Source organism: Struthio camelus, chromosome 1 (assembly GCF_040807025.1).
Source record: "Struthio camelus isolate bStrCam1 chromosome 1, bStrCam1.hap1, whole genome shotgun sequence".
In the NCBI taxonomy this organism is placed as follows: Eukaryota; Metazoa; Chordata; class Aves; order Struthioniformes; family Struthionidae; genus Struthio; species Struthio camelus.
Genome location: NC_090942.1, coordinates 78,547,742 through 78,567,847, shown reverse-complemented (window position 1 = coordinate 78,567,847; position 20,106 = coordinate 78,547,742). Strand labels below are relative to the sequence as shown.

At 38.8% G+C, this 20,106-nt stretch overlaps 1 protein-coding gene across 24 annotated transcripts in view; it reads left to right on the top strand.

Moving 5' to 3' along the window:
• SHISAL1 (shisa like 1) overlaps positions 1–20,106 on the top strand; it is a 349,437-nt gene that overhangs the window by 309,737 nt on the left and 19,594 nt on the right. For 15 of the 24 annotated variants that reach the window (XM_068951757.1, XM_068951748.1, XM_068951719.1 and 12 more), the window contains 2 exons: positions 222–435; positions 8,805–9,140. In XM_068951757.1, coding sequence (XP_068807858.1) covers positions 222–435; positions 8,805–9,140 — 550 coding nt within the window. Of the gene's footprint in view, positions 1–221; positions 436–8,804; positions 9,141–11,987; positions 12,018–14,733; positions 15,018–20,106 lie in introns of all 24 variants that reach the window. The other 9 variants (XM_068951617.1, XM_068951634.1, XM_068951601.1 and 6 more) reach the window with 2 other exon arrangements.

The window sequence follows — 20,106 nt, the reverse complement described above, 5'->3', positions numbered from 1 at the left end:
AATAATAATCAGAAACACAGTAAAAGTCAAAATATTGCAAAATGCTATTTTTTAAGCTTTTAGTGTTAAATGTTATGATATTGAAATCCTGAAATATCTTAATTGATGTCTTTCAGAAATCAAAGAGCAATTGTTTAAGCTTAACCAAAGAAAAATTACAGTTCACAACATACAGGTAACACAAGTGACTCACAAAGCCAATATTGTTCTTTGTTTTACAGCATTGTCTGCACATTTTCGGGTCTGCGAGCCATATACGGACTACAAAGGTCGCTACCACTTTGGTTTTCACTGCCCACGTCTTTCTGACAATAAATCTTACATCTTTTGCTGTCACCATAACAACACAGTATTTAAATATTGCTGCAATGAGACAGAATTTCAGACTGTTATGCAGATGAACCTAACAGGGAATGCAGATGGATATATGCATAAGTAAGTAAATGAGTTTTAAAGTACTCTTCACTGAACTGTTCCTGATCTAGTAACATAGTCTGAGGTGTTCTTAATGATGGAAGCAAATAGAATAATTGTACATACACAGAAACATTGCTAAAAGGCTTTTGCTGCTACAGAACTTTTATAAACCATAGGATATTTTACCTTTGCTTTTATTGCTTTGACATCCCCTATAGACGTTGCTAGGAGTGCACGAATGTAAAAGTTGTAAGTAAATGAAATGTCTCTCCCCCGCACCAAATTAATCCAAGCTACATTTAAATGCGTATCAGTCAAAATAAATCCCAAAACTGTCAGCAGGGGGGAGAGGGAGGATATGGACATTTTCCATACCAACCTAAATGTTTTGCATGGCTACTGCTGTTTTGAATCTCTGCATGTTTTGCATATAAATCTCTTGTAATCGCTGACCTTGGGGAATAGGTCGTACTTGCTTATATACTCGTGTTTTATGGTCTCCTTGCCTGCTACCTGAGATACTTTGCCACATATGTGTATCTTCCTTGCAATTCTGGGGCCTGTCCTCAAAGATAAATATTAGTAACTTTTTTTCCAAAGAACTAATAAGTAGCAAGTAGATCTTTATTACTGTTTACATATTTATGATGACAAAATTTTCACTTGTGGTCTGTCTCCTTTTTAGCGTTTGATGTTCTGGCCACGCTAATGCACTGTGATTCCTCTGGTGGAGAGGGCAACTTTCACCTGGTGTAAACCCCCAGGGTTGATTTCTGATGTCTCTGTTTTCCCCTGCCATTTTATTCTGGTATCCAGGCACTCCAGGGCAAGGAAGGGGCAGATTAAAGACGACTGGAATTCCAGTCTATTGATTTCTGGCTGCTACAGGGATTTGAGTGCTTTCTTCTGCAGTGCAAAAGTCAGTTGGAGTTTTGTCATTCATTTCTATGGAAGCAGGTGTGAGGCAGCTAGAAGACTGGAATACTAATGTCAGCTATTTTAAGTCACAGTGTGGAGCTGCATCCAGCAGCAGCCGGCTCACAGTCAGCTGTTGTCTTCCTTAACAATCTTCTCTCTTACAGTTCTGCCTAGCAAAGCTTGAGTCTTGTGTAGATACAAAAGTTGCATGCTATAACTTCTACAGTTGTAGAAGTGACAGTCACCCAGTTATGTTGGTATGAAGAAGCTTTTATGCTCTATGGTGTAAAAGAAAGATAAAAATAGACTCTACTCGTATATGTTACCTTTAAATTCAAGTTGTTTCTACATTGTCTTGTTACAGCATACTTGGCTATGCCCTTCAGGTCAAATTTCCTGCCTTGGCCTTGTGCTGCCTTTGGGACCATCATGGGAGCTTATCATTTGGAGCATTGGGAAGACGTTTCAGGTCCAACAGGCCCATTAAAGGCCATCTATTTTTTTCCACCCTTTGTGCACTTAGGACATTCCAGAAATTAGTAGCATCCTCCTCTGGGGCTACCTGGCTTTGCCAAAGCATATCCCTCGAGGTAACCTGGTAGAGTCTATATGACAGCGCCCCAGTGCAAGACGTACTCTATATACATTCTGTGGTAAAAGTAGGACGTGCTTTCCCTTTGTTCACTGGGATGACCATGCTGCCACAATGGCTGAAGGGAGGTCCACACAGAACTCTCATTACAGCAGGGTTATGTACATAGTCACAAATGGAGGCAGAAACTGCTTCACACTCGGAAAAAAGAATGGACTAGTGTGGCAGTAGCCCCCACACTTTTCCCATTCTTTGGTTTGTACATAAGAAGTTTGCTTTGTTTCTTTCCTTCTTGGTCCCTGTAAACTGTGCACCAATGCTGCTAAGCAACCAAATCTGCCTAACTAGCCAAGCTATATAAACATAGCTTTATCACAGAGTTTGGGATGTTCCTAGCCAGTCAGAGTACTGCCAAGTAGAAAGCCAGTGCCTCAGGCTTTTCTAATATCTTAGCAGCTGCTCAGTGTGGCCATGGCCAGAGATTACTAAGGTAGGCCTCACTGCCCTGCCTTTCACCAACGCCCTGAAATGGCCAGGGCAATCAGCCATTTCCCAAAGTTGACATTGTTAGATGAGCGGATCGTGAGGCGGATTGAGAACTGGCTGAATGGCAGAGCTCAGAGGGTTGTGGTCAGTGGTGCAGAGTCTAGTTGGAGGCCTGTAACTAGCAGCGTCCCCCAGGGGTCAGTACTGAGTCCAGTCTTGTTCAATGTATTCATCGATGACCTGGAGGAAGGGACAGAGTGCCTCCTCAGCAAGTTTGCTGATCGTACTAAACTGGGGGGAGTGACTGACACAGTAGAGGGCTGTGCTGCCGTTCAGAGGGAGCTGGACAGGCTGGAGAGGTGGGCGGAGAGGAACCTCATGAAATTCAACAAAGGTGAGTGCAGGGTCCTGCACCTAGGGAGGAATAACCCCAGGCACCAGTACAGGCTGGGGGCTGACCTGCTGCAAAGCAGCTCTGCAGAGAAGGACCTGGGAGTGCTGGTGGACAGCAAGTTAAGCATGAGCCAGCAATGTGCCCTTGTGGCCAAGAAGGCCAAGGGTATCCTGGGGTGCGTTAGGCAGAGTGTTGCCAGCAGGTCGAGGGAGGTGATCCTGCCCCTCTCCTCAGCCCCTGGGGAGGCCTCACCTGGAGCACTGTGTCCAGTTCTGGGCTCCCCAGTACAAGAGAGACATGGCCCTACTGGAGAGAGTCCAGCGGAGGGCTACCAAGATGATGAGGGGCCTGGAGCATCTCTCCTCTGAAGAAAGGCTGAGGGAGCTGGGCCTGTTTAGCCTGCAGAAGAGAAGGCTGAGAGGCGATCTCATCAACGTGTACAAGTATCTGAAGGGAGGGTGTCGAGAGGATGGGGCCAGTCTCTTCTCTGTGGTGCCCAGGGACAGGACAAGAGGCAACGGGCATAAAATGAACCACAGGAATTTCCATCTGAACCTGAGGAAAAACTTCTTTGCTGTGAGGGTGACAGAGCACTGGAACAGGTTGCCCAGAGAGGTAGTGGAGTCTCCTTCCCTGGAGATATTCAAAACCCGTCTGGATGTGATCCTGGGAAATATGCTCTTAGATGACCCTGCTGGAGCAGGGAGGCTGGACTAGATGTTCTCCAGAGGTCCTTTCCAACCTTGGCCATTCTGTGATTCTGTAATACAAGAAAATGCTTTTGGAGGTGCAGGAGTGGAACCAGTGTTCCCTTCCTGTAACTTCCTGAAACGTCAGCTTTTGACAAATCAGTCAAGGTCAGGAAAATGAAGAGAAGCTAACTTCCAGCATAAAACTCTGTCAGTGTAGTGAGAGAGAGGGAGAGAGATCTCCTCACTCTGAGCTGAGGTAGGAGATTTCCCAGGAATTTCAGGGAATGCTTTGGGAGGGGCAGGAAGAAGCGAAGCCTAGATGCCTACATGTAGACTGTGGTAATAAGCATTTTATTTAACATGCACTGAATTTATTTAACACCTATTATTATTTAACTTTGTTTGGATTCTAATTCGTCCAGGGTTCACTTTATAGTAACGCTCTCCAGTGTCCTTTATGAAACAAAGTCAGCTATTTATTTAGATCCAATTTCACACATCACTGAAAAAAGATTTTGGTGAAATATTTTGCATTGTACCTGTGGAGAATGTTTTAGGACATGGGAATAGCAATGAACTGAAGAAAAGGATTATAGCTTTAATGGAAGAGTGATTCAGTGTTGTTGTTTGGTTTATTTTCCCCCCTAGCCATTCTTATTATCATCAAAACACAATTCTTGTTTTGTAGTACAGCTGAGGGAAAAAATAAATGAAGTGACTTGTAACTTCTTTGTCATGGCATAGCTGAAAAGCTGCATTTATCTTCTGCAGTCACATAATATATCTATAGCCAGATTTATTTACATTTTTTCCATTACCATAACTAAAGACTCTTGTGTTTTGGTAAGTGCAGAATACTGGGCTATATATCTTTGTGATCAAACAGGTAAATCGGTTTCCAATATTTGTGAATGTGAACAGTTCATTTAATAATAAATATAGAAATACCAGTGATGTTCAACAGCCGAGAAAAGTTCTGCCATTCAAACTATATTTCCCTGAAACTTTGTCTAATAAGTTGTTTAATTATTTAAATAGTATTCACTTGAATCTACTTACACTCTTTCAAATTTTCTGTTATGCGTGTTTCAGCAATATTACTATGTTAGCCTTCCTTAATCTGATACTGGGACAGTACTGTGGCAGCCTGTAATGCATCCAATTTTTTCCTTATCTCTTATTATAGTGTTTCAGGCTTGAATGGCTTTTGCGCACCACACTACAACATTGCAGTGAAAGCAATGTGAAGACAGAATAGCACTATCTTCTCCATGTACAGCATGTCCCCTGCAGACCTCGCATTTGCTTGAATATCTCCCAGAAAGTCTTCTCTACAAGAAAGGGGGAAAAAAAATCTATTGAATTCACTAGCAACTGTCTCAAAAAGATATAATTCAACTGATAAGACCTTAGGTATTACAGTGGTTTCTACAGGAAAAATACTAGATTAGACAAAGGCCTTTACATAATAGTAAAAATAAACTAGAAAAAAAATCACAGATAAAGTTTGTATGTAAAAGCTGTACAGGGCTCCTCAGCGATACAAGTACCAAGGTATTTGCTAGGCATGTGAGTGTGCATTCGCTTGTGACATCAGATGTATGTTATTATAGCAAGTAGCGGCCTTGTTTAAGGAGAGTATGGAAAGAAGCAGCTTCCATGGCCATCTGCCTACATATAAACTCTGCAGCTGTAGAATTCTGCTCACAAGTGTTTTGATTTTTTTTTAAGCCCAGCTTCCCAAATGAATTATTTACTGTTCATGTGTAGCACATAAAAATCAACAAACCCTTCTAAAAAACAGTCTAGGCCAAACCTGCATTGTCATCTATCTCAAAAAGTTAATGAAATAGATGGTAGGAATCATATGGGTAAGAATAATAATGAAAGGAACCATCTAATTTCATTTGTGTGTAGGGTTGACAGAGAAATCTAAGCAGGATTCTATAGATGGAGTAGGATGAGATTGGTAAGAGAAGTATTTCTTGTCCCTCAAAGGGACCAATTCAAGACTCCCTGAAATCGGAGCAAATCTTTCCATTTACACAAGTGGGCTTTTTATCAAGTCTATAGCCTATCTACACCATATTGCTACAAAAGCTAAAGTGTCTTAAAAATAATGGTGTTTTCTAGTATGTAATAAGCTAGTGAACTTTAAGAGGTCCAGGAATTATCCTGTTTTACGTAGAGACTAAAAGGAAATTGTCATGTAACTTTTACCCCAGATTTAGCTTTTGTATTTGTGTACCAGCAACAGCAGAGGACTTTGAAGGCATTTCCAGTCTTATGCTACGAAAAGTTGTGTTAAACAGAAATCTCCAAAATGACGGATTAGGAGGGTGGGAGAGTTGGGGAGAGCATGTTTTCCAGCTGAGGATTTGGAGAAAAGATGCAACCGCGTCAAAACAGCTTTTCATACGTGATTCTCTCCGTGAAGGACTAAACCCCAAAAATTTGAATCTCGGTAGATCTGGAGTCTATACACACTTTATTTTTAATTGAAATGAAACTTCTGTGCAAAAGTATGGGAGAGTCGGGTGGTAAGAGGAAACTCTTAAAATTAAATCATTCAGTTAAATGAAATGAGAGCCAGTCCTAAGGTTTTGGATTCCCCATTCTTTGCCAGGTCTCTGGCCCTGCTGTCAGTAAGTAGTGAAGAAGTAAGCTTGTTCATTTTTTACTTAAGGCATTTTCTTAATTTATAGGGAGGTTTTAATTTTTGATATTATTAGTAACCATTAGCAAATTAGTATTTTTATATCACATTAATAGTTTGAGTAACAAAATAGATCAAAGTATGGAATTTTTCTCTGTGTACAAAACATACTATTTATTAATTTTGCTTGTGATTTTTCAGAAGGCCCTCTTGATATTGCTGTTGTCCCACTGTCTGTTAATTAAAATAAAGCAGTATTTCATTTTTATACTTGTAAGAAACAGATGTTATTTAGAAGGAGCAGATGGAGAACTCGCATATGGCATGATTAATAAATTGTTGCTTTAAATTGGAACACTCAAAATAGCTCTAATTTTCACTTTGCAAAATTTTGATGGGTAAAACTAAATGCCTAAAATACAAACAAATTCTTCTGAGATAACTGTAAGAAATGTTCCTGCCTCTCAAATTGTTGCCAAAACAAAAATAGCATGATTTCTGATATCTCCTTTCTCACTGTGGATCAAATACAGCTCACCTATTCTTAAAATGGATCCTATTTGCATTAGTGACAGTGAACAGGATTTGTCACAGCAGATTTCTTCCCGACTTCTCTGGTCCTCACTTCCCTTTTATTTACATTAGCAGCAGATAGAAGAATTTACTCCAAATAAGAGTAAATCCACTGAGAATCAAGAATAACACTACAGAGAAGCCTGGTGCAACGTGGTTAGGTTATACTTCTGAGTGCTGGGACTGCAAAGATTTTAATGCATTACCAAGATCTGCTGACTGTTTCGGGAAGTTAGGCACACGTGCATAAGTCTTTACCTGATCCAAGCCCCTTTAGGTAAGGGTTTTCAGAAGTGCTATATTTTGTCTATCTTCTTCCAATCCTCCTGAAAATTTACTGAAAGTGTTTGAAAGTCTAGGCTTGCATAATCCTAAAGTTACAGGAAGGGCCCATTAACAGGTCAGACTTTCCTCTCATTACTCCCAGTCATTTGACATGGAACTTTCATTTAATTTGATGGAGTTATATCTGTGTAATGGAAATAGATTCACAGGAGAGGAGAATCAGTCTCATTAGGTGCTGACGGGCAGCAACACAGAAGTTAAAATTCTGATTTCTTATCTAATTTCTTGTTTCAAATCCTGATTTTTTTTTAAACTATAAGTGGAAGTCATATAAAACTGCAAAGTGAACTGAAAGGTCCAAGTCAAGTCTTGAAATGTTTTGGGTGAGAAAGGGTTTGGGACATACTTTAAAAATGTCAAAATATCTTTCTGGCTTGCATCTATAATATGTGATCGCAGCCTTTCATCTTCTCAAAGCCCTTCAATTTTGATCAATGTTCTGATAAAATACAGTTCTCTCAAAGCTTCTCTGAATGTCTGTTAAAAAGAGCCTGGCTGACTGTGTGTCCAGTTTTATTTATGTAAGTTCAGGTTCACTCAGATGGGGGATGCCAACCTATTACTTGGATATCATCTTTCCCCACGATCATCTTCCTAATGACATTTTTGTTACTATTCCTTCTTGTTTTTCTTTCTGTAGTCTCTGCTACGCATACTTCCATATAAGCTCTTAGGTTTAGATTAGCCTTCCTCTCTGCATGCCTAACAACTTCATTCTTGCAACTTTTCTTTCCTTCTCTGTTCTGGCCTCCTCTTTCCCACTCACAGAGTTTCCAGTTCAAAATACATTTACACCTGACAGTCATTTTTATTTTAATAACATTGTATCTCCAGCAGAGCTGTAGCGCTTTTTCCCTTTTTTGATCTCCATGTTTTTGACTCCTTATTTCTTTCCTCACCCTTTTTTACTCCTGTCTTTTAATATCTTTAGTCACCTGTCTTAGCTTTAAAGCTCTGTGAGCCACTGCAACAGACAATAGCTGATAATTTTTCTGATCTTTTCCCCTTACATATATTATAGCTACACCAGCATGTACATATAAATGTAGGACATATTTTCCTTCCTGTTGAATTCGTTGTATGATACAATCTTGTCAATGTTCTTCCTTCCTGAATTTATTACCAGCAAATTAAGGCAATTGCAATTGCTCGTGCAAGCCTACACTTCTGAGAATATGTATTTCTTCTGTATCCAGCGATGATTAATTATTAAACTCAGAGCAGGGCCAAAGAAGTTTTAACACCTTTAAAGTTGCTTATAGTACATGTCAGCAATGAGTGCTTTCGTTGGTATAGACACACCCCCAGGGCTCAGTTATTACAGCATATTTCCATGTTGCTACTCATGTTAATCCCTGCTCATGTAAATGCCCTGTCACTTGCAGTAGGGTGAGTCTCCAGGAGTGAGAACTTGCAGAATAAAAGCCATTGGGCCCATCAAGTGGGTGCATATCAGGCCTCACTTAAAGCATTGAAACTAATTATATACCAAATTTATGCAGTAGTGTGTATAGAAAAAAATGTTTGCAGGACAAGGAGGCCTTTGCTTCTAAAAATGTCTCATGTCATGCATGCAGCAGTGTGCAGATGTATTAAAATAACATTTTTTTTTTTAATAAAACACTCTTTAAAAGAAAAGGTTGGTTTTGTCCATCTCTGTGTTGACAGACTAACGCAGTGATGATTATTGATGTGTTAGGTGACTTATTTTCCCTTTTTCTTCTCTCACAGCAACTACAGCGCACTATTAGGAGTGTGGATCTATGGCTTTTTCGTGGTGATCTTGCTGGTCCTGGACCTTTTATATTACTCTTCAATGAACTATGATATTTGCAAATTGTACCTGGCACGGTGGGGAATCCAGGGAAAGTGGATGACACACGGACAGAGCCGGTGGATTAACCCTGCTCAGGATCCAGGCCGAGTACAGACACAGCCTCAGCCAGAGGCGCAGCCTCAGCCTCAGCCTCGGTCTCAGCCACAGCCTCAAACATCACAGACAGTACATACTTTAAAAGGAGATGCTTTAAGCCCACCCCTGATGTCTTTTCAGAGTACATCTGCCTGGTAAGTGAGTTAAACCATCCTGTCATACTCTTTTTTTGGTCTATCGTTTTGCGGTGTGAACAGCCACGTGTATTTGGAAATATGACTGCAAATTCAGCTGTGCTGAATGGCACCGTTTGAGTAGCTGGCCCGTGATTCTTTATATCATTAACTGTCTCATGGAATCAGGATTGATTTCTTATTCTGAAATACTTAAGTCTTATTTCAGTACTGGTGTCTCAGAGAAATAGGTGCTGCCATTTTTCAGTGGTAAGTAGTTTTGCTACACTGTTGTACAAATAAACTCAAAAAGTCTTTGTTTCTACACTGACCATTATAAAGTTAATTTTAGTCTGCTGTCAAGGACTAATTGCCAAATGTAGCCATGTGTCTGTTGGCCTGGTTTTCAAAGACTGTATAAATAATAGCACTGAAGTAGTTTCAGTGTGAGAAATCGACACCATTTGTAGCATCAGACACAGAAAAACAACATGAAAACCAAGTTACTTTTTTATTTGCATAGCCAAAGCAGCATGGCTTAATTTCATTTGACAGGATGACACAAGTAGGCTACTGTAAGGTTAAATGGCACAAAAAAAAAGCACGACAGACCGAATGAAGGACAGATACTTCAGGTGCAGGCAGAGCATACTGCACAAATACGAGAAACTAAAGGCTGATGACCAGGGGACAAAATGATGTTGGACGATATTGGACTGTTTTTACCAAAGAAAACAGAAAGCAAAGGAAGAGGGCTGAATAAGAGAATACTCTGAATAAACGCCAAAATGAGAGGGTGCTTTCTTCTTAGCAAGAACAGTTTTATAGAGGGCATAAAGATAGAGGAGAAGCTCATAGTCATCAGTGTATGTTAATGGCCGAGAGCTAAGTTTTGGCAAAATAAAGTGATCAAAGAATTAGTACAGTGAAAAATATGACAGCAGTTCCTGAAGCTGCAAAACGCATAAAGTCACTATATTAATCTAAAGGCCTGAAACCTTTGGGTAGCATTGTGTTGCAAATAGGATAATGATAGTACTAGTCCTTTTACTTTATAACTTGCTTTGATGAGTAATCACAATAAAGATCGATAGTTTCTATCCCCATCTAAAATACATGTTCAGCTTCCTTTAAAAGCAGCCTTCAGTGCACTAGAGCGACAGGATAGATCTAATTACAAAGCAAAGTTTGGTTGTCTGCAAAACTGCTCAGAAAAAAATAAAAATGAAGAACAACCAATGAGGTTTTTTTATTATTATTTCATATATGCTTTCTATTTGCTTTTATTTTAAGCTCTTTTCTACTTATTCTGCAGTTTCATTTAGATGCGGCTGTGTTCTGTTCTCAACTATTCTGCAACATATATAGAATTAAACGGCTGCTCTTCTGGGCTGGGAGTGCTTTCTCCTTATGCACATGCATACAAGTTGATGAGAAAGTCCTTGTTCCCATTCTGGTTTGCATTCAATGAAATGTTTATGTCACAGTGTCAGGATCACAGATAGGAAAAATTTGGGAAATGAATATACTTCTCAATGACTAAGTTAATGACAGAAGAATAGTGCTGAACTGAACTAGACTGCGTAAAAATGACAGAAAGCAGTCCAAATAAAAGTTGTTGAAATGCTTTTTTTCATGATGTGTGCATGTGTGTGCATGCATGCGTGCACATGCAATTACGCTTTTTAAAGTGTTACTTCTGTGTGGTATTAGCATGGGCTTTTTTTTACTTTCCTGTATTTTGAAGGAAAACAATCTAATATAGGAACAGTATTTGTGCTTAAGCAGTTGGCACTTAACATTTACGGTCATGTTTAAAGTAAGTACAACTATGAATATATGGACACAGAGAAAATTAAATGATGCAACCATTGGCCCACTTGGTGGGACTAGGCCAAGAATTGTTTTTCTTTTCTACCACTGCAGTCTTGATCCATGTCGAGACCTTCTAAACACCTTAGTATTGTGATTAGTTAAAACACTGACTTAAAGTAGAAGAGCTGCAACTGTAAAATAAGATCCTAGCTCTTCACCTGTTGCTGCTCCTTGTATTCTGCTGCTTTCTTTCCTTGTCCTCCCCTCCTCTCCTCTTCCCCTATTCTTCCCCTCTTCTTCCTTTCTCCTCTTCTCATGTCATCCATTCTTCCTCCATTTCCTTCCTCTCTCTTCTGCCCTCTTTCCCTTCTTCTTCCCTTCCCCTTGTCTCTCTTATCTCTTCCCCCTCATCTCCCCCTTTTTTCTGTTCTTTTTTTGCAGTCCTTTCTCCTCCTTTTCTTCATCTCTGCTTTACTTATTATTCTCTTCTGCTTTTCCTCACATCTTTCTTCCCCTTTTCATCAATTACTCTTCTTTTCCTTTTTGGTTTTCCTCCTCCTCCTTCTTCTCTTATTCTTCTCTTTTCTTCATGATGTTTGTTTCTTCTCCTCTTTTTTCTTGCATTTTTCATCCTTTTTGTCATCTTTGCTTGTCCACTCTTATTCCTTTTCTTCATTTCTTCTCTTCTCCTACTATTCTTTTATCTTTTCGCTCTTCTCTTCTTTTTTTCTTTCTCTCCCAGTCCCTGCAGTTTTTTGCACACTGTACTGCCAGTCTTAGTCAGAATTGCCATACCGGCTAGGACCAACATTGGCAATAGAATAATTGTATTCTAGCTTAATATGTATGTGTGTGTGCATGGGCATATATATAAAAATATAATGACTGCATGTACAGATAGAATTAAAACGTTAGGCCTTGTTACACTGGTTGGTAGCCTTGCTATATACCATCACAAATTAAAGGAAAACCTTCAGTAATTTTTAAAGGATTCTTGATCACTTTCCATTATTGACTTTTTTTTTGTTCCGTTTCTTTGCATTTTTTCTAAAGCATTAAGCGAGGATTGTATGTTAGGATCAGGTGAGCGTATCCCATATGCTCTTTTTTCTGTGATTGCAGGAGATGAGCATTGATAAGTCACTCCTATAACCCTCATTCCCTTCCCGACTGCCCTGTCTGTGCTTCCCTCAGTTCCTGTAAAGTTACTTATTTTCTCCTAATGCCTTTCATTGCTCAGTGGTAGAAACAAGTAGATGTTTCCCTTAGCAAATCCATATTTATCCCTTGTATTTCATGTAAGACACTGCAAAAGATGCCATATTTTCAAGCTTATAACCTGCAACTTCAGGAACTTACAGCCCTTTAACTAAGTGCATAGATAACTCAAAATCTGAGCTGGACACAGGAAAAAAAAATACAGAGAAAAAAACAGCAAGCATTGGTGAACAAGGTGTTTAGTGTGTGGAAGAGGTTTTTGAGTAAACAGTTCCCTCAGAAGTATCAGACTTATGTACTACAGCAAGGGCTAAGTCACTAGGGAGTAAGAGGAGGTTGCCCGGCTATTTATTTTCCTATTAAGATAATCTGCAGGTTATATACAAGAAAATAAGGTAATTTTGCCATATAAAAGTTAAGTGCCGTTTCAGAATCTGTTTCTGCAGCAGCCGGTATTTGATGAATGACCTCAGTATTGTCTTCTCAAAAGCTAATTGTGCTGCCAGTGAGGAAGTGCAACAGACTTGATGGATTTATCATTTCTAGCACTAGCTTTAAAAAAGCTCTTTGCTCAAATTATTAATACCTTTTCTTTTTGTATTTTGTACTTGAATGTCCATTATTCCAGATGCTGACACCACTGTCTTGAGATGCTTTGGTAACAGCAAGATTCCAGTCTGTAAACTAAACTTTACAGTTTGGGTTGCCATTTACAGACTATCCTAAGTTTATCCTTGCTTTCCCCTCCATAGAGAAGACAAGTATTTTTCTTTAAACATAGAAACTCGTATGTATGCATATAGGTGGTGTCTTACCAGGAGTATAGTTTCTGCTTATAGAGGAGCTTTCTTTCAGCTCAACAATAATAAAACATTATATGAAAATACAAAATAGATTTAGTAATCCTGTGAGACGTGCATATAAACCAAGGCATGAAAACTTAAGTACTGCTGAAAATATTTTCCAAAAAAGTTCAGAAGTTTTCATTATGCCAGAAATGCTGCCTTCGCAGCTCCCTCACCTCCAGTTTCTTAGGCCTTATTTTCTTTATGTAATCCAAATAATTAATGTTCAATCTGTGAACAGTGGTAAGATGCAACAGTGACTTTAAAATAATAAACTGTGTGCCCTGCAAAGCGTAAATCGGCTTTATGCAGGTACTGCAGCAATACTCACAAACCAGGAGGAAGGGAGGTCATTTGGAGGGGGATTTTTTGACCACAGTAATGCAATGATTAGTGAACAATTTTATTTTTATTGTTAGAAAATAATAATTCGTAGTATCTAACTTGGATTCAGTATTTTTATCACACTCAATATAAACAAAAGACAAGCTTTACTACAAGATCTGATTAAGTTTATGGAGCACAGAAATGGTGTCCGTAAATATTTCTTTTTGTCCAATTTATGATGTGATTGGTTGGCGTATATGTAATTGTGTTTTCAGAAGTAAAACACACAAAGATATGAGAAAAGATATTTTTAACATACCGCAAAATAAGATATGTGGGGTACATTGTCTACTTTGAGTCAATGAAATCAGCAGAAAACTGAGGCTATTCAACTTTATTGGTTGCTGAAGAACTACTCATATCATAATAATTGTGTTTTGAAACGCCTCCTCCAATATTTTGAAATATTTGTTGGAAGAAGGGATTACCCTATGTTGTTTTTCTAGTATGAAGGAGGGAGAATTATTGGTAAATGTCAAGAACTCTGGACATGATGCTCTAAAACCTGTCATTGGTTTTCTTTCTCTTTTCAAATTAGCATTGATTTATCACAAGAGTAATCATACTGAAGCCACCATAACTCAACTGGTACAGAAAAGCCAAGCAAACTCGTAGTCATAATATGCAAGGCAGTTATCCATTCACATCACTTTTAAATTTGACACTTGATTTTTTTATGCTTTCTAATTTTCTTTGCTTCTTTCACTTAATGAAATTGTTAGCTTCCTGTACTACAGCTATATTATGGCAGTTAAAAACTGTGCCAGTTCTAGAAGAAGCTGCATGGCGATAATAGGAAAGTGATTCTTGCATATCAGAGTCTCTGCAATACAACTTTCTGCCTCCTTGTTGCAGATGGCTCGCAGCGTGAGAAACTGTCCCAAGAATAATGGCAAGATTAGCCTATAGTTTGTAAAGCAGTTTAGGATCTTTCTGGATTAAAAAGTTTATGTGAATGTGTATTATTTTATCATTTCATTTCTTTTTGCAGTTAAAATGTTGTGAATTGGCTAGGAAACCAATGACTGAAACAGAGAAAAATCAAGCAGATCATGGTATAGAGTGGGTAGAATTGTCCCCAAGATGTTTAAACATTTTGTCTTAGCAGACCACTTTGTTATTTGCTTAAGACAAAGAAGGCCATGTATAGTCATAATATTATTACAACTAAAGTCTGGAATCCATTATACACATTCGGCTGACTGCTCTGCAGAGGGCTCCCAGTGTTGTATAAGGACAAGAAGGAAAATCACTACTCTTAGAAACATTGACCGTGATTTAGAACAATGTTGCTTCATCGAGTCAGTCTAGGGATTGTGTGGCCCAACTAATGTTGATTTCTTCTTCAGTATGGAAACCATCTGAGGGCTGTCCAAAGGCCTGTGGGGTCTGAAGCCAGGTCCTGGTTGGATGTACCTTTCGCAACCCAAACACCGTCACAGATTCAGAAAAGAGACCAGCAAGTGAATGAGCTTAAAGTGTTGTGGCTTGCCTCACGGTGCTTCTTCCAGGTCATCGCTGAGCAACATGAGCTGGGCTCTTCTCCTCTTCTCTTCTTCTTATAAGAATCTGCAGTGGGTAGTCTGAGTTAAGCTTTTTTAACAGCTGGAGCTCAAACAGCAACAAGCAGCAGGTAAATCATTGCTGCTGCTTAACAAAGTACAAGCCAGGGAGGCAATAAAATGAAATACTCTCAGTTAAGTGGAGGAATCAAAATCTGGACTACTGAAGAAGACTTGTTCTCACAGCTACAGGAATAGGGCTAATTAATAGCAACTGAAAAAGTTCAAACTAGCAAGAAAGATCACATCAGATCAAGTGGGGGCTAGGTCAGCTTGGCTGAGGTAGTTTTTCCAGGGCTGTGCTGTGTGCCAGCTGTGAGAGGGGACCAGATGAATGCAATCTCTCTGCCTTCCTCTGTAGCACAACATGGTGATGTCAGAACTCCTTCCCGCCGGTACTAGGGATGCAAATCACAGGGAATAAGGTCTTGAAGGCTAACTTTTGCTTCTGTAGTCCCTGTTTTTCTGCACAACAGCACACAGAGACGACGTCTGCTCTGTATGTGCTCGCATGTTATGCTACATGACTCAAGGTTTCAAAAAACCTGCTGCTTGTCCAGGTTCAGAAAAAAAGTATCAGCTGAGCAGGGCAAGCTTGTGCGTATTTCCTTTGTACAGTCAATGCGTTAGACAAAGGCAAGACTATTTTAATTCCCCTTACAATCTGCTTTTGCTGTGACTTCCGCTCCTGTCTGTCACAATGTGTCTTGGGCAACAGCTTTCAGCCCACCACTGTTCACCTGCTACTTCTCACCTTTCCAAATGACTACTGGAGCACTTTTAAAAGCAAATTGGGGGGAGGGGGTCGGAACCATAGAAATATTGGCGGAGTTTGAAAGCTGTCAGGTAACTGAGCATGGCCTCAGTAGCTGTGCAAAAGACACAGGGAATAAATGCTTTGCAGGTAGTTAAAGGCTATGTGAAAATATTCCCTTTGATAACAGATACTGTGAAACAGGATACAACATTATCACTGGACAAGTCCTAGGATTCAGTAATTTCTTTTTTGAGCAGCTGCCCATGCACTCTGGCTTGTGTCACCTAGCTTGGGCCATTGGCTTTGAAATGGGTCAGATGTGCAGCGTGAACCACCGTCCACCAAAAGCGTGTTTCTACCACAGAGTATTTCTAGCCCCCACTTGACCTGCTGTGATCTTTCTTGCTAGTTTGAACTTTTTTAGTTGCTATTAATTAGCCCTATTCCTGTAGCTGTGAGAACAAGTCTTCTTCAGTAGTCCTGGTGGTAGTGTTTCTATGCGGAGAGTGCTCTAGACAGAAGTGATTTCATTAACAAAATCTGCCCCATTCTATTTTAGGCAGTGTTTTGAAAATAAGAAAGATCTCAAATTTACATTTGCAAAATACTACTACATTAAACAGGAATATGAAAATACAATTTTAAAGATGCAAAATTTTATGTCAAAGGGCTAGAGCAACAATAGTTTTAAAAAAAAAATTGAAAGAAATAACAAAATGTAATACTCTTGTAAGCCTTTTGAAAGAACTGCCTGGCCCATGAATATCATCTGAAATATCTGTCTAGTACCAGATGCTAAGTATATAAGATCAAACGTACACTGTTATAGGCATATCCATTCCCTTCAAAATATATTGGCCTAGAGGAACAGATAGTGTTATTCTCCGTATACTTGTCTGTTTTAAAGGAAGTGCATAACTGTGAGACTAGCCTTGCGTTTGTTTTTAAGCAGTTCCTAAGAAAAGCACTTTTTGCTCCCAAAAAAAGCTAGCTGCTCAAACTGGTTGTGCATTGCAAATCCTTGCTCCTGTGCTTGGGCTCCTACTTGATGTCAAGGCAGGAGACCAACAGTACAAACAGATTGTAGGCTTAGAACCTAAACCTAGAATTCTGCAAGATGCGAGTTTTTTTTCATTTGTTTCAGTACTATGATAATGCAAACAAACGGAAAGATTTAGTTTTAAATTGCATCGTTTGCATTGAATTCAAGATATGTAGTTACTGTGTGTGTTCGTTCTTATATTTAGAAATTCACTATTAGCGCATGAAATTAAGCCAACGTGCAAGGATTTCACCCACGTTGCTGTGATTACACACAATCCTTGTGTATTTTGACAGGCACTACCTCTTTTGTTGATATGTAAATAATACATATTAGTCATTTCATGCTGTATTCTCCTGTTCCTTCTGCCCTATAAATTACAGATCTTATATCGCAACGTTTAGTTCTATATGTTCTTGTCAACTGCAGATTCATGGGATAAGGGGATGATCAGCGATATTCCTTATTTTAACTCTTTCTCAGCCTCTCCATCAAACTGAGACTGTTGCATTCATCAGTGTCGCTAAATTCTTTTAAATGGACTGTACAGCTGAAGTGATTAATCTAAACCTGAATATGGTGATGACTTGCCAGAAAATAGCAATTAGAAGAAAAATGAGTAGTTAAAAGGTCATCTGAAGACTTATTGCTAAATGAACTCGGCACACTGAGAAATGAAAACTAGTAAAAACACTGGAAACCACTTCTGAACATCTTCTATATTTAAGTTTTCTCATATAGTTTGAGTAGATTGTCTTGTATCCAGATCCTTAGCTCATTTACATCAGAACAAATCCAGAGCAACAGTACTGAAATAGCAGAGTGACAGTAGAGTAAAATCAGTGTGAAACCAGAGAATCCAACTGAGCTGCAGTTGCACTGCGTAGTGTCACAGCTCTCGTGTTGCACACAAGAATGAGTGCAACATCACAAGTTTTATCTACTAATCCCGTCCTCTCCATCATAATAAAAGCTGCTTAATTTTGTAGACCCTATAATTATTTTAGTAGTTCTTTCTCCTACCTCTTAGATCCCCTTAGAAGCCAGATACTCAACAGTATCCTAATAGTACATGGTACTTTTTTATACATTTTGTATATGTGCTGAGAAGCAAAAAAGTTGTTTTAAAGATCCTCGGTTAGATTCTGAAGTATCACAGAGAAACTTTAAAACAGCCCCAGCCACTTCCTAAATACAGCTGAGAACAACACCTGAGTTTCAAAGAAAAATACTGGCATACCTCATACAGTCAGCCCATTTCTCTCAATAGCTCTTCAAAAGTGTCCAAGCTGGCTGATTTCAGTTAGCTTTTTAAATGCCAAAAAAAAAAAAAAAAAAAAAAAAGGAAGTCAGGCGCTCACGATCACTCCTGATTTAGCTTTGCAAATATAAATGTAACTGAAAATCAGTCTACCTGTCTCTAATGTGCCATTAAGAATAGCTGGCTCTAGAGTATCAAAGGCAAAGGTATGAGGGTGCTGTTGCTCCCCACACCTTGTATGGAATTGTGCAGCCTCCGCTGAATTAAGTTTAAATTGGCAGGGACCAAAACTTACTACATTACTAAAATCAAATTAATTGCTTATAGGTTATGAATAGACTAAACAAAACAGATAATAGACAAGCAAGTGGCAGGGAGGATAAACAGCTTTAGCCAAAGATACTGGAAGAAATGATAGAAGAGATAAAAGGGAAAGGGTTCAGGAGCTGGAGTTACTGACCAAAAGAGGCAAGCCTTCCTGCATTTATGCAAAGTTACAACAGGATTGCTGGGTAAGATAGGAGAACTTTATCAGAGTTCTGAACTGAAAGAAAACCATTTTTCCAAAATAAAAGGTGGAGACAGAAGGAGGTATATATATATTTTTTATATATGTATGTATATATAGCATAGATATATTTATTTATATTTATTTAATAGCATATAGAGGAGGCTAAAATTTCTAAATGAAATAATGGCATGCTATGGAATACCAGAAAAATAATCAATTCATCAAAAGCTTATGTGGTAATGCTGAATGTATGACCATAAATGGAAACAATATCAGACCATTATTTGTAGTGAGGGCTGAGGTCAACTATCTACCACACCATTACTTTTATTGACACTAGCCCCTGATTAGCTCATGAGGAAGACGACTACAGTGAGCAATTAGGCATTTCATGCAGAAAATGATAAAAAAAAATTTGTACGACCTTGGTTTTATAATGACGTTTCCCTGAACAGTTCAAGAAAAGTCCAGCAATTAGACATAGTCAGTTTGTTCATTATTAGGAAAATATCAGATATATGGCTATTTAAGTCACAAAAAAAAACCCCAAAAAAACAGAATAGATGAAAAAGCATTAGAGTTTGGGAAACATTGGAGTCATTTTAGCTGTTCATTAAGACATGCGAGAACATGATAGATGCTGATCAACAGTTTTCAAAAACTTAAAAGGTTCTGGAGAAGTTATATGATCAACACTGTCATAAATTCATATTTTTAACACTAGCATCATATCTGATTTATTTGGGGATAAAGCCACAGATCTCTATAACCATAATTGTAAAGAAAATCTATTCACTGCAGAAGGAATGCTTCTGAAAAGACTTTGAAGTTCACTATAAAGGTGCTTGGAAATCAGAAACACTGACAAGATTAAACAAGTTTAAAACCGGAAATGGCAGGAAGATGACATAGCTGGAACACAATTAAAAATGCTACTAATGTTAGTTCCATGTCATATGTGATCCTTAAACAGAACAACTAGGTAAACCTGAGACACTTTTAAGATCAAAGAAAAACATTTAATCAGTATAACACTATGTAGCTTAACAAAGTAGCATCAAAGTAATAAATGATGGAAAGTGGACTGCCATCTGAAACTACAAGAGGATAGTGAAATAAACTACCTCACTTTACTTCCCAACAGGATAACCTATTTCCTGGTGTTAGCATTTATTGGTAACCTTTGCTCAAAGATGATGAAAATGAAATGATGGTGGAGACATAAAAAAACCATTTCAGTACTTGTTAAAAGCAGCAATGGAAAGAAGCTCGCACAGAGGTTCATGCGATCCCCTTGCAGAACAACAACTGATGGGCTCTAATCTAAAAAGGGACAAAGTCCATCTACAATTTTTCTTCTTGAAGGACTGGTGCTGTAGTACACAGTCAAGCAGTGTATGCACAAAGGACCCTTCACGTTTAAGGGAATTTTGTGCAGTAACTAGTTAATCATACCGCTGAGTTGAATTCTGTATTAGAACAATTCCTTGCAGTCATTAAAGTGATGCTGCTCTGATAGCTGAAACACACTCACTACACAGTCTGCCTGCTTCCTGCTTAAAATCATTACTACCATGTTGCACCGTTTG